Below are 15,774 nucleotides of genomic sequence, written 5' to 3'. Positions count from 1 at the left end.
GCTTAGCTTCTGAGAACTCTTGGAACCAAAGATACRATTTGATTTAAGTTGCGGGGGCATGGGAAGCTTAGCTCAGGACTCTATTTCTAATACACCCAGGGCTCTACGTGGTGGAGGAATTTGAAGCATTTCGCCAGGGCCGGTGGAAAGAGAAGAGGGGGGGGTGGACTGAGAAAGTTTATGTAGACATGTGAGGCAGGAGTCCTAAGAAGGCTGAGGAATGCGAGGGGAAAGGAGAGCAGAATTACCAAGAGGTGGTTCAAAGCAGACGTCTGACTTTTTCAAGTGCCGACCAAGGGAGTGCTGGCGTAAGCCGAAAGAGCTGATCTCTCGGTCTTGAGAAGACACGTTTTTTGTTCTCTCGTGGTCTCCGAAGCGCGTAAATTATTCCTGTACGGCCTCTTGTTGTGAAGGTCACCGGAAGACCATCTCGACTTCTGTAGATATCTTTGTCGACAATAGAAAAACGGTGAAACTAGTTTTTCTCTGGGCTGTGTAAAGTTGACTGCAGCCTAATTCCTCATTACACGTTTTCAATGCCAGAAAAATGTGATATTGACTCAGTTTCTGAAGTAGACGGCGTGCTACCATATGAAAATAAGCACGGGGGATAAACAAGATTTTGCAAATCCTMATCCTTTTTTGACAACTGCTAATCTTTTTGGCGCTCTAATTTGTTTCAATTGCCAGCTTTTGATATCCATGACATGTGCAATCCCCTCCATTTGTGGCGGCGCCATTGTAGTTACAAGGCCTTCTGGGGAAAAGAGTTTGTCTCTCCCCAATTTAGCCCCCCGCCCACTAATTACCCCCTTTCATGACAGGGACCTTGGCCCTATACATGCCAGAAATACTGAGTACACCTCATCCTCTGAACTAAATAGGGAACATCATAGTATAGTTCCGCAGTTACTACCCCCACTGTGTGGTACATTTTTGTTTTTCCCCTGGATCAGCTGGCTTTATCCAATCTACTTAAATGTTTTCTGTCCTCAGACCTCCAGACCTCCTCTGCCATTTTCCTCGGCGCCTCGAACCACAACCATGTTATTTCACCATTTTGTCAAAACAACACTCAGCGCCTATGTGTTGCGCAGCGGACTTCTTCCAGCCTCCCCCGCTGTAACTAGCTATTGAGTAAATGTCACGGTGGACCTGTTCCCGGAGACTGATTGAAATGAACACACTTTGCAGTTCACACGCCTATATGAGATGGCAGAATTGTAGGAACAGCGTTAGCCGTTAGCTCTTTTTATTGTGTAGCCTAACTGCTGTGCTAGGTGGCTGTGGAAGGTGTAGCCGTAGGGTATGCAAGGAAGAGGGAAAGAAAGGAGARAGAGTAAGTCTGGCTGGGTAGGTTGCCTAGGCTTTGAACTGTTTTTATTGCCTCAAGGGCACATTTTGCAACTTCCTCATTTGACTAGCCTAGAAGTATAGGTGCGATGGCTAAATACCTCAGATTTATCATTTATACACATTTATACAGCCAACTATTGTTTCGATAGATGCTTTGTCTTCTAGTAGGTCTATTTAAAGCCAGTGACCTTCACAACAAGAAGCCTGACACTCATGAGGAAATGGAATGAAATGGTATGGGTGTGGTGGCTAAATCCTTCTGATTCATAATTTATACACTCCGTGAGTAATTATCCAGCCAACTATTGATTTGATATGTTTCGATAGATGCTTTGTCTTCTAGTAGGTCTATTTAAAGCCAGTCACGCATTCATGTTTGAATAAAAAGTAGATGCCAACTGATTGTCATTGTGTTCAGTTAGAGGTTCATCGAAATGGGTTCTCTTTAAATTGAACTATTCTAGGCGCCAGAGCCTCATCAAACTATAAAAAAAAGATTGGGACTTTCTTACTTCTGCCGGTCGACCATTACAATGCTATCGTACAAATTGACCTCATCTACCACAGTTTGTTTACGTTTCCTGTGAGGGGTGAGTTTGGGTCAAGGTCCTCTATGACGATGTAGTCTTGTTGTTAGCCACCTGTTGCAGTGCAGAACTGCACTAATATAAAGTATTCTTCTCCATGCCAATGGCTTTAGGGTTGGCAGCGGGCTGCTTAAAAGCCTGACACTCCTGAGTGGAATGGTTCTGTTATGCTAGTGTCTCCCAGTCAAACAGATGAGCACTCAAGCAGGGGCATCGTCTTTGCACGGGCACAACAAATGTCTCATCCCTCTCGCTCTACCTGTTCTCTTTCACCTTCTATCACACACACTTAGTCTGATTAGAACACATCCTCATCCTTACACGGAAAAGTACAACGCACACACACACACACACACACACACACACACACACACACACACACACACACACACACACACACACACACACACACACACACACACACACACACACACACACACACACACACACACACACACACACACACACTCCCCTCTATCTTAGTCTCTCACTCCATTTTCTTTCACCCACTCAACCGCTCTCTCCATCTCATCCTCACTCCTTTTCCCAGTCTCCACCCTCTCTCTCTCTCTCTCCACCTCTCACACTCACTCATACTCTTTCCCGATGCTCTCGCAGGACGCTAGCAGTCAGATTAGCACTCACGTTTCTTATTCGTGCTTCACATTTGCAAATCCCTGCACATCTGTTCCTCCCAGAAGCTATCTCAACGAGTGTAGTGAGTAGTCGACAGTGCTTCCGTGAGAAAAAACTCACACTTGCACATTTTGACTACTTTCTGTTTGGCAATATATATATTTTTGTAATCTGTTTACTTCGTTATATAATCACTTTTTTTTTAAACGATTTCCACCTCACGATGGCCCTTTTGGGTGCATTTCACATTCGGTGCCAGCCAGCAAGCCTTGACAACCCTGTATGCCCATATGACATTGACCATATTACACCCTGCATGCCTTCAGAAAGTATTCATACCCCTTTACTTAATCCCTTACTTAATTCATACCCCTTTACTTAACTAATTGTTGTGTTACAGCCTGAATTCAAAATTGATTAAATATATATTTTTCTCACCCATCTACACACAATACCCCATAATGACAAAGTGAAAACAGGTTTTTAGAAATGTTTGCAAATGTAGTAAAATAAAGTACAAAAATATCTAATTTAAGTAATCTGAGTCAATACTTTGTAGAAGYACCTTTGGCAGCGATTACAGCTGTGATTCTTTCTGGGTAAGTCTCTTTAAGAGCTTTCCACACCTGGATTGTGAAACATTTGTCCATTATTCTTTCAACAATTCTTCAAGCTCTGTCAAATTGGTTGTTGGTCATTACTAGACAACCATTTTCAGGTCTTGCTTTAAATGTTCAGGTAGATTTAAGTCAAAACTGTAACTCGGCCACTCAGGAACATTCACTGTCTTCTTGGTAAGCAACTCCAGTGTAGATTTGGCCTTGTGTTTTAGGTTATTGTCCTGTTGAAAGGTGAATTTGTCTCCTAGTGTCTGGTTGAAAGCAGAATGAACCAGGTTTTCCTCTAGGATTTTTGTCTGTGCTTTGCTCCATTCCGTACATTTTTTATCGTGTGAAAACGGTTACAAGCATATCCGTTAGGGTTGGGCGGTATCCATATTACTGGCTTAGTACACAAGGGGCGCCAAAAAACTGAAAAAAGACCATGGAGTCTGGGAGTCGCTAGGGCAACGGGCCTGCCTGCTCTGCTTGGAGAAGATGGGGGAGGAGCAGATGGGCCTAGAACGGAGAGGAGAAAAAACGCAAGGAAATCAAGCTGCAGTGGTAGCTGTACAGATAACTCATTCAAAGGGCTTTGGCTTCTCAAACACGGCAGAAAGCTAACACAATATGATGCCCCGTGACCTTATTAATTCAGCCACTTACTTAGATAACTAGCAAGTTAAACTTAGGGATCGACCTGTCTCCGAATTGTTTTGTTTTTCGCATTTAAAAAAAAAAATAAAACGCATAAGAAATATATTGCTATGTTTTGTAAATGCAGATCTAAAATGCTTCTTATTGTAATTTTTGCTCAGCATCAAACATGTTGTGCTTCAGTTGCACTTTTCCACTCGGATGAGAATTCACGAATGAGCATTCTATTAAACGACAGCGCTCTGACTGATGTGTAACTACTTTTCTCAGTGTAGCCAGCCTACTTTTCTCAGGTAAAATGCAATATTAACTTTAAGCRAAACATTAGGAAATGTAGCTGGTTACATTTTTTCTATGATAAACATTAGAAATATGATGGCCATGCATTGTTTTTTTGCAAAAAAGACTTTGCTTTTTCATTGTTAGCTCATTTACTTGTTGTTGCACTTCTGTTGTCATCTGATGAAAAGGAAGCTATTTTCTGCCGRACGTGTTGCACTAATGTATTTTCTGTGAAGGAAAACTATAGCTGCACGTCGCTGATCACTCTTTTGAAGCCAAAAAAAAGATTGGTTACTTTCAATRTAAAACGCGATCCCTGTCAATACACAGCTGGTCTCAGCTGCTCCCACTTTCACCAGTTGTGCTATTTACAAACAAACACGCGACCGGTTCAACTGCTCTGGGGAACAACGGTAAGCTTCATAATGAAAAATAATGTGACAGATGAAATGAAGAACGCGATCTGCTTTATCTCCTAACCTATTGCACAAGTTGACTGCAGGTATTTACTTAAAAAGTAACTACAAATATTAAAATGTACGGTATACCGTCCAAGCCTAATACCATAACATGATGCAGCTACCACTATGCTTGAAAATATGGAGAGGGCAGTATTTTTGCAGTATTACTTTAGTGCCTTCTTGCAAACAGGATGCATGTTTTTCCTTCTTTTCCCCTTGACAATTCGGTTAGTATATTGGAGTAACTACAYTTTAGCATTTTGGTCAAATAGCAGATGCTCTTATCCAAAGCGACTTACAGTAGTGATTCCATAAATGTTTCTACAACAATGTTGTAACTACAGTTTTGTAACTACAATGTTGATCCATCCTCAGGCTTCTCCTATCACAGCCATTCAACTCTGTAACTGTGTTAAAGTCACCATTGGCCTCATGGTGAAATCCCTRAGTGGTATCCTTCCTCTCCGGCAACTGAGTTAGGAAGGACGTCTATATATTTGTAGTGACTGGGTGTATTGATACACCATCCAAAGTGTAATTAATAACTTCACAATGCTCAAAGGGATATTCAGCATCTGCATTTGTTTTACCCATCTACCAATATAGGTGCCTTTCTTWTTGAGAAATTGGAAAACTTACTAACTCACTACATTGCAGCTTTAAATATGTTATTAAATTGTAGAAATTTCAAAATACATAATTCCACTTTGACATGATGTGTAGGTGACATTTAAAAAAAAATGTAATCAATTTTAAATTCAGGCTGTAAGAAAACAAAATGTGGAATAAGTCAAGGGGTGTGAGTATTTTCTGGGTCAGGTTATACCGTCACATGGCTGTAGGAAGTGTTATGGAGTGTTACAGTGCTATCCATTTCCCCCTTTGCCGCACTGYCTCCCTGCCTTATTACACGCCTCAAGCTAACCGCTATCCCTGGCTAGCAGTAATGATGAGTAATGACAAAAAGCACCTCAGACTCAGACATAAGATACAGTAAATCTGAGGTGAATAAAAACTCTGAAACCTCTGAAAAGTGAAATGTCAGTGACAGGTGTTTTGGAGTTCTCKCTTTTTCCGGAATCTTTCTTTTCCCCCCTGAGGCGAAAGGTAGGCCTCTCTCTCGGTTACAGACCTGCAGTGCAAGTGATTGAGTTACAGGGAGCAACAAAGGTTTTTGAAAGGCAGGCCGTAGGARAAGTAGGAGAGGTGCCATGGAGCAGTGTCTTATCATTCTTCGGTATATGGCACACTAGGACAGTGTTATAGACTCTCTGCCATATCTAGTGCACAGCAGTATGCGATTACCGCTTGCCTATACACGGGAACCAGGCCCACGCCCTGGCTTTATTATCATTTATTATCGTCGGCGGTGGGCCGGGCCAATGATTTCACTTTTTTATTGCTTTCGATAACAGGTCATTGTGACCTTTAAATTTTTTTTTTTTAATGTTTACTTAAATCGTGTGGAAAGAGATTTTCTAGAGATTGTCTGCTTAACAACTGAGTCATTTCCTATTGCTTTAGCCCTGACATGACACAACACAAGCCTGCATAATGATCAGATATATATTTAAAGCCCCAAATAAAATGTGCATGAGAAAGCACATCATAAACGTTGGGTAATCCTCGAGGGAAACAACTGTACACCCATCCAGAGGAGGATTGCTGACTAGACTGCTTTCTAGTGTGCCGTTTTGATGGTTCCACCACTGATCTCCTTTCAGTCATCGGGGGGGAGTATTGTTGTGAAATGTTAGTCCTAACAGGTCTTTGAAAGCTCCTCTGTTTGTTCAGCTGAAAGCTATAGGCCCGTCATGGCATATGGCCTGCTGTAAAACACCAGGCCTGTCATGTAGAAACAGACAGCAGGGGCTGATGTCAATACCAACCTTCTACCCTACCATATTCCCCCCACTGCTGTGCACCGACACCTACCCATGATTAAAATAGCACTGAATGAGTTTCTCTTTCTCCCTATCTTTCCTTTCTCTTTTTTTCTTTGTTCTCTTTCAAGTGCTATCTACATACTGAAAAATCMATTTTTCCTAAGCGTTTGTGTGTGATCCCATAGCAGAATGCTGAATGCTCTTTGAACTACTTTTTGAGTGATGGCCTTATTGTTTTTATATGTATGGACTAAGACAATTTCCATCTAAAAAGCTGCGAGTGAAATGGTTTTCCATATAAAACAATTATATGAATTTCTCTTACATAAATCTTCATAAGGATCGGCGTTTCGTCAATGGGACAGTTGTAAATCATGCAGTGCGTTTTGTCAAGATAGCAGATTTTAGAGAAACAACACGTCGGTACATATAAGTGTCTTATATTGGCTGAAAACTAAAATTCTTGTTAACATAACTGCACTGTCCAATTTACAGTAGCTATTACTGCGAAAAAATGCCATGCTATTGTTTGAAGAGAGCTCCTAACAACAAAACACTTTTTTCAACGCGATAGGTTTGATAAATTCACCTCTGAAGGTGAAAYGTGTACTTACATTTTGAAATCTTGCTCTGATTTATCATCCAAAGGGTCCCAGAGATAACATGAAATGTCGTTTTGTTAAATAAAATAATTTTTCATATSCTAAAAAGGTCCATATAGCACACACGATCAATTTTGYATTTCCACTCGTTCAATTTGCAAAGAAAGGAATCTGTGAAAATCTCACCCTAAACGYTGTTTGAATGAGTCAAATCACGTTCGTATCTATTCCTCAGAGACCCTAGAAGGTWACAAGAATACACTATTTCATTAGGGGTGTAGTATATCCTATAGGWWWCCWYWYTTGATCAGAGAGCTACGCCTTCATGGCACGCCRATGACTCGGGCGGCCATCACTTGAACGGCTGTATCTTTCTCAAATAAGCACCAATCGGSKTCAAACAAAGCTAGCTAGATGGGCTTTACGGGAGTATCCAGAAACCATGTATATGTCGTAAAATGTAGGTAATAACCTTGTACGACAGCATGCCTTTTCATTTTGGACAAAAATTATAAGGATATTCAGAGTTATGAAGTTATGGAAACTGGTTGTTTTGCAAATGTTGAACTTATAATAGGGCTACTAATACTTGGAAAGCTGAATCAAAGTCCAAGTATACAGATTTGATGATATTCTTGCAGAAAAATGGAATATGAATGTGAATGTTTCCTTCAAGATTTGCCCTAAAGATTTGCCCTTTGACCTACAACACTAAAAGTCTTGTAGGTCAACTCTTCAAGTTATCCATCTGAAACTTTGCACATACACTGCTGCCATCTTGTGGACACTATCGGAATTATAACCAGAGTGACGGCTATAACAGTGACCTTTCTCTTGCATTTCAAAGATGGTGGTAAAAAAACACTGGTTGGTTTTCTCTTTGTATTTTCTTCTACCAGATCTATTGTGTTATATTCTCCTACATTCAATTCACATTTCCACAAACTTCAAAGTGTTTCTTTTTAAATGGTACCAAGAATATGCATATTCTTGCTTCAGGGCCTGAGCTACAGGCAGTTAGATTTGGGTATGTAATTTGGGCGAAAATTGAAAAAAAGGGGGCTATCCCTATGGTTTTCCATATAATTTTTATTTATTTATTTATCTTTCATAATAAAAGAGCCCTAAGAACTAATTATTCTCTCTTTCTTTCTCCCAGGGGTCATCAGAACCCAGGAACTGCTGGACCACGAGACCACCCCGCACTACTGGCTGACTGTGTACGCCACGGACGGTGGCGTGGTGCCCCTCTCGGCCTTCGTGGAGGTCTACGTGGAGGTCCAGGACGTCAACGACAATGCGCCGCAGACCTCTGAGCCTGTCTACTACCCGTCGGTTGCGGAGAACTCGCCCAAGGACGTGTCCATCATCCAGATCGAGGCGGTGGACCCGGACGCCCGGGCCGGCGACAAGCTCTCCTACAAGATCACCAGTGGCAACCCGCAGGGATTTTTCGCCATCAACTCCAAGATGGGTAAGACGAAGGCAAAGGCCGCCACTTTGCTGAATTTAACTTTATTGATTCCCAAGGTGGAATTGAATTCTCGCAGGCAAACATGTGTAGTGCTACTATGCTTTAAATGAAGTGCATTGACAGAATAGTAAAGGAAGACAGAAAACAACCAGTTAAGTTCATACGTGTTATTAATGTTATCCATTTGTGGTACAATGAAATGTATTGGAAATGGCCTTGTCTTTTGCTTTGTCTATTCCAATGCGTGTGTTCTGTAATATGAAACACGAAGCAYGTACAGTGCCTTGGATTTATCCTCCCACGTATAATGTGGCCAGCAATCAATTAACCATTGCCTAACAGATTGTAGGCAATAGGCTACATACCGATTGAGAGTCAAGTGTATGTAATGTCATGTCCAATTTCATCACTTGAAAGAATCCAACTCCTCTCACAAGGTCATGAATATCGCTTCTACATAAAGAATAAATGTAGAAAGAATAGATGTTCAATTGCCCTTTGAGACTTTGAGGGTACACGGGGGCAGTTGTAGGTTATCTAGGTGATATCAATATTTTTGTTCTTGTTTTATAAGAAGCCTTCGGTATCTCCAGTATGCACACGCAATTTTAGCATGGTCGATAGGAGTGATGTCTACAGGGGTTTTTCCCACTACCCACAGAGCACAGTGTGTTCACATATGGTGTTCTGAAAATGGACGAACGTTGAATATTTCATCGTTATTCTTGAGGGGGGTGAAGCCCACTGGAGCAGACAGTGATTTGACTTCAACATGACCGGAAATATTAGTAAAAGGAGTACAAGTTGCAAACTGAAGCTTTTGAAATGGAAGCCGAAGTTTTTGAATGTGGATGTTGTAGTTTTTTCAGAGGACTGTCTGTTATTTTTGGTGGGGTTTTGAGGAATTGTTCACACTTTATATTCAGTTGGACAGATACCATGTTATTATATATGAATGTGATTTATTAGTATAATATCATAGAGCTTGACTTTGTTCAGTTGGCTTTCATTACAATTCAGTCTGGACTTCAAAGGCCTTATCTGCAGGCCCCATGCCCAGTTATGTAATTACAGTTGGGTTACCGAAGCAGTTAGACGCTACAAGGCATAACAGCAGCTCAATATGAAAAGTTTGCTAGACTGAATCAAGTCAATCAAAAAAATTATATTTGTATGTCCCCTTTTAATAATTAACACAGAATGCTCATTACAAACAAGCCTGTTTACTTTGATTGCATTGTGCAACCTTGTATGTCTTTCAGTAACTGCTAATTAACAAACTAATTTAAATCCTTCCTCTGAGTTTTGCATACTAGTCTCTTTTTGCTTTAAATGCAAAGAACTCATTTAAACTGACATGAGGAATGGGCGGTAGAGCAATCGTCTCTCTCAATTTCCCCTATTGACTTGTGTGGTCCCATATTGCAAGGCGGTCCTCCAATCAACAAACTGTGGTTATTTTTGTTATAGCAGGGGCCAATGTAAATGTTCTTGACCAAATAAGGGTTCGTCATGTAGCATGCTCTCTCCAGCTTTCCCGACTAATGGCAACTCTCCAAGGAGAGACGGAAAAGAAAGGGAAGAAAGAAAGAGAACGTTTTTTTCTTTCTTTCTTTTCATTCTAAGGCGCATTTGTCTGCATTTAGATCATTTAGGCATAGGTTTGATAATTAAGGTGGGAGTTGTGTGGGAGGTGGAAGGTTTGTGAGTGTGGGTGTGTGTGTGTGTGTGTGGGTTGACTGTAAGATTCCACTTAGACAGATAAGACATCCTGAACACAGTGAGTAAAGTGTATTTATCTTGCAACGGAGCAGGCATTCTTGAAGTGGAGCAGGCTGTAACGGCTGTCGTCGGAATAAGACCAAAGCGCAGCGGGGAAAGTGTTCATGATCTTTATTGTCAAGAATCACTCAAACAAAAATAACGAATACAAAAAACGAAAGGGAACAGTTCCGTCAGGCACAGATACTAAACGGAAAACAACACCCCACAAAACCCAAACGGAAAATGACAACTATTATATGATCCCCAATCAGAGACAACGATAGACAGCTGCCTCTGATTGGGAACCACACTAGGCAAAAACAACAAAGAAATAGAAAACATAGATTCTCCCACCTGAGTCACACGCTGACCTAACCAAACATAGAGAATAAATAAGGATCTCTAAGGTCAGGGCGTGACATAGGCATTCTTGAAGTGGTTTACAGTATAGACTAGTAGAGATGAGTTCACCAGACTCATGCTGTCGAGATAATTTARGAGTTGGCCTCGATTTGAGTTTCTCCTATCTGTAGTTAGTATATAGAGCAGACCAGCCTAGACATGAATGCACACCGGTGATTAATCACATAGGATCTGATCAGCCGAAGAGGTTTAATTTCACCCTCCGTTTTAACAGGATTGTCTGATTCTATTTTACTGTGTTCCCTTAAGAGCTCCATTGGTGCCCTCTGATCAATGGGCAGATCCATATTTGACCCCGGCCATYGATTTGGGCTGACGTCCAGTGATTTTCATTTGACCTCTGAGATGGAAAGCACGTCACCGCTCAACTGTTGAAAAGCCAAAGGTGTGTCTGAGAAAGTGAATTGACGTGTCCGTCTGTCTATTTTCCGGTTAGCTGCTCTAGATCGGCCCCATAGTCGCTTCCACTGTAGTGTATTGTAGTTGGGTGTTTTTGCCTCCTAACGTATCCGATATGTGTCACGGTCTTTCGACGCATTGTTCTTGGATGTTCCAAAAACGACCCTATTTAGCTACCACAGAGCAGATTTCAACTTGCCCTTTGAACCAAATGCTCCTTCTTAGCCTACATATTACCAGCAAATATTCCCCCCCCTTCCAGATTACGGGGTATTTATGAAACTCAAAGCTTTACGGGGCTGCTGAATCTACCTGTTTATGCTCCAAACACGCACCGCTTCTCCGGTTGCTTTGTAGGCCTTCTCAAATGGTTTACACGAAGGACGGCGGTGAGCGAGGGATGAAACCCATTCATGCATATCAAAGTGTTTTACATTTTTTATCAGTGGAACACCAGGGCTCCGAGCATCAGGTTTCGACAAAGAGGCGGCTTGTACAAAGAGAAACTTCAACTAAATCACTGCCCCCGTAAATGTGTTTGTGCAAYTTCTCTGGAGGACAGGGAGGGAGGGAGAGAGAGAGAGAGAGTGAGTGAGAGTGCGGGAGGGAAGGTAGAGAGAGATTTGAGTGCATCTCAACTGTTGCTGAATACATTAAATGTAATATTCAGAAGTGAATGGAACACATTTGTTCAAAGATAAACTTAACTAAATCAGTTCTATGTGCATTAATATGGAGAGAGAGAGACACATTAACTTTTTATGTTCCATATCACTACCATTACGAMGGATGAAGATTGGCTTCATACCCGGTCGACATTATCAACTCAATATGACATTCTCCCCACATATTACAGGACAGCACGCTCTGTAATTATATGTTCAAAAACAGCAACGGGAGCAAGGCCCTGTTTTGGCATATCTACAAAGCTCTAGAAAGGGGTGGGRAAAAAATAAAGGAAAAAAATTGTGTGTGTTGTATGTGTGGGTTTTGGCAAACGTTGCATACACACGTGTAGCTAGCTAGCTTATTAGCTTTGAAGCTAACATTTCTTCCCTTCAGCTTTCTGCTTTAATGTCTGACAGCTTCAAATGCAGAGAGATGAAGGCTTCTTCTCATGCCACTTTTGGGTCAGCCTTTTCCCTATTTTGGTGAGCCTTGCAGACACGTGTAGCTTAGCTAGCTAGCTAGCTATCATTGAAGCTAGCATTTTCCTCCTGTAGCTTATTGCCTGACAGTCCGAGGGCTTCAAACGCAGATGAAGGCTTCATCTCCTGGCTGCTTTTGTGTCACCTTGCCCTTTTCCCTGTGCAGCCCCCGTATCGGCTGGCTAAATCCCTGGATGAAAGGCTTACTTTATTTCTGCAGAGTAAACAAGTCCGGCTGTTTAGTTCCCTGTAACTCTGGGGGTTTCATTTAAGTGCAAGGCCAGCTCTCTCCCTCTCTCGCAAGACACCATGGCAATCCCATTCGGAGAAAGCTGACAATGGGAATTCATGGGTTTTGGGGTTTCGCTTGGTCTGGAATAAAAAGAGTTCCTCCCCGCTGTTTGGAAGTTTGAATGTTTTCTTTTCCCCAGTCTTTCGAAGACGCCAAGGAGAATTGGGTCACTTGAATACTGTCTGCTTTGTGAGATTGACTCCTTGGCCATCAATGTATGTGTGCAGTCTGYGTTTGTAGCGTTGTATGTGCCTCCTCACATAACTCAGTGGTGTGTATCCAGAGCCGGTGTGAACGACTCTTCCCCTTTCTCCTTCACCTGATCTAGTGCTAACCCACCCGCTCGCTGTGTTGAAGCGGATCAGGTTTATCATGATACACATACCACAGGATTCCCTCCCTTCCTCCTCTCTCATTCGTCCCTCCCCCTCTCTCTCTCTCTGTGGGTTCAGCGTCCTTTTCAAACACAGCTCCGGTCGGAAAACACATTTCTGTTTTCCCACCCTCGCTCGGCTTGACCCCCAGCRAGCTCTTATAGGAGTAGAGTTACCGAGTTACCCACCTCCTGCTCTGTACAAGCCTCCACACTCACGTGCACTCTCCACGCTTTAAATCGCTACAACGCTTTGGCCTCTCGTTTAAAAGCGAGGTCGGGGCGTATTTCTCGGGCGGTCGTCAGGAAGAGGTGGACGTGAGCTGCCTACCTGYATAGATGGAGAGTAGGAAGACGGTTACTGTTAATGATACCTGGCGAAATGAGGGATTTAAATGACGAAGGCAGCCTGCTGCGACGGTTTGGACTGGGCTTTAAACAATGTCGGAACTAGAGGTTGTGCTCAAACAGCCGTGACTTCTCGTCGGAAATACACTTGCACTCAGGAAACAGGGAGAGAGAGGGAGAGGTAGAGGTCAGCCAAAGATCACAAGAATATCGCAGAGAGTCTGTGATAGAATTAGACTAACTAGCTGGCAATCCTATGTAGTCCAAAGGTGATACCCCAATGTGTCATCATGTGCTGATGATTATGATAAAGGTGATGATCATTGTGATCTGTAAGAGCAAGAGCACCAATAGTCTCTGGTTCAGTATTTCAGTGTTTAACTACGATCCCTCTAGGACTCTCTTTTATGACGATAGGTTCAAGGTTCCCTAGGATCAAACACTGGCCTTGCCCAAGAGACTATTGTATAGTCTGTTGTATGAAAGTTAGCCTTGGAGCACAAACACACAAAACCTCCCCTTTCACAATGAGGCACTCAATGTTCTTCACTTGACAACAGTACAGCATAGCCCATTCACTTAGTTCTSCCTCCTCTTTTAGTCCTGACAATGGCATGTCCTGTGTGGGACAGAGTTGTGTATACCACATTGTTTCCCCCGCATTTGGCGGCAGCAGTTGACCCGCGTATTGAAATTTACGGGAAAGATAAACCCAGGTGATTTCTTTTTCTTTTTTTGGGGCCACCATTGAAAATGAGGGCTCAACGCCTCCTCCTAGCGAGAGCCAGTCATTGTAGTAAATTGAAAAGGAATATCTCGGTATTGCGTTGGCAAGCATGGTTTCCTCTGACAGCTTTTATATGCATTTCTAATGCCGGTAGTTGTATGAAAAGCCTTTAGAACAGGAARAAAAAAATAGCCGGTGGGGTCCGGRCTTCAAATCATCCACTCCGTGATATACTCGTATCAGCTTTCAGCGACGCCTTCTCTATTAGAAGGGAAGAGAAAAAACATCTGACAATGTGCACCGCGTTTTTCAAAGCGCCCAGGCCGATAGCGAGGGGAAGCCAGATAGGAAATGGATACTACCACCAACAACTTCCTGCCGTTTCCTGCTATTCGGGGGCCGAACAATCGGCACGAGACACCAAATGTTGTTAAAGGAGCAAGAAAGGAAAGGGATGGAGTATACTTTTCTCAGGGAAAACTAATCGACAGGTTCTAGCTACCTGCACCTTTGTAGGGTGTTTTTTTTGTGTGTGTGTGTGTGTGTGTGTGTGTGTGTGTGTGTGTGTGTGCTGTCTCTTATACACATCTAGATGTGTATAAGAGATGTGTGTGTGTGTGTGTGTGTGTGTGTGTGTGTGTGTGTGTGTGTGTGTGTGTGTCCATCTGCCTCGTGTGTGTCCATCTGTCTCTCTGTCTGAGAGTGTGAGGGAGGCCTATAGCACTACAAGGCTTCAAGGTTCATTAAGTATGAGCTCTTAGCACACCTGTTCCTCCCGGCTCGCCCCCTCCTAAGCTCCTAAGCACCTCCCTCACCTCTCTGGGAACAGCTGAATCTACATCCTTGCACACCGACCAGACTGTCTGTCTTCAGCGCGTGACTGAGAACGGGAATGTACACAGGAGCCGATGTAAAAAAACAAAAACATGTCTGTCATCTGCCTGGGGATCGGTGTTTTCTCACTTACACACAAGGTGTTTCCGGTCTTTCACTGTCTATTTTGCTCTACCTTTTTCTTCTTACCTCTCTCTCTCTCTCTCTCTCTCTCTCTCTCTCTCTCGCTCTCTCGCTCTCTCGCTCTCTCTCTCAATTGAAGGCAGAGACATTACATTCAGGCATAATATAAACAGTATAGCCAGTATGTAGACCCCAGCTGGTAATCAGCTCCACAGTATCCAATTACTCATCCCAATTACTCATCCCCGTCACCAAACCATACATCAATCACACGCTCAAACAGGCATCTGGACAGAACCCCCCCCCCCCATAAAAAACAGACAAGGGCTGCATTCCTATAGGCACACCGTTAGCACACCGTTTTGCAACGGGAGATGAACATTTGTGCCTCTCMTTGGAGAAGTCCCTCACTGTTTTAGCCAGTTGTCTTCCGTTTGGTGCCCTGTGAATACGACCCCAGTCACATTTAACCATGGGAATCAGAATCAGTAACACCCAGGTGGCTCGGATACGCTTTCAATGTACCACGACCACAGATGACATTGACCTTATGAAAATTGGTCCCCGAAATTGCGTTCCTTCAGTGTCGATATTTATTTATGTTTATGGTCGTAAGCAACTGCRCTTCCTTGTGCTTCCGCTTATCGGCAGTCCTGCACATCCTGTCGGGGAAAATTCCCAAGCTTCCAWAWTTCCTCGGCTTCCATCATATGAATATTAGTTTTGGAGATGATATATTTCCCCAGATCTCCTGTATCCGTCCTACTCGAGAACCGTCTACAGAGAGACAGTGAGCTAGGGGT

General features: G+C 42.8%; 1 protein-coding gene across 1 annotated transcript in view; it reads left to right on the top strand.

Annotated features, from left to right (window-relative positions):
- Positions 1-15,774, top strand: part of fat1a (FAT atypical cadherin 1a) — a 102,359-nt gene that overhangs the window by 15,031 nt on the left and 71,554 nt on the right. Inside the window, exon 3 of the mRNA XM_070437152.1 lies at positions 8,226-8,540. Within this exon, the coding sequence (XP_070293253.1) occupies positions 8,226-8,540 (315 nt within the window). The remainder of the gene's footprint in view (positions 1-8,225; positions 8,541-15,774) is intronic.

The sequence above is a fragment of the Salvelinus sp. IW2-2015 genome, linkage group LG34 (assembly GCF_002910315.2).
Source record: "Salvelinus sp. IW2-2015 linkage group LG34, ASM291031v2, whole genome shotgun sequence".
Lineage (NCBI taxonomy): Eukaryota > Metazoa > Chordata > Actinopteri > Salmoniformes > Salmonidae > Salvelinus > Salvelinus sp. IW2-2015.
The sequence above is the reverse complement of the archived record's forward strand: the minus strand, read 5'-3'. Positions and strand labels throughout refer to the sequence as shown.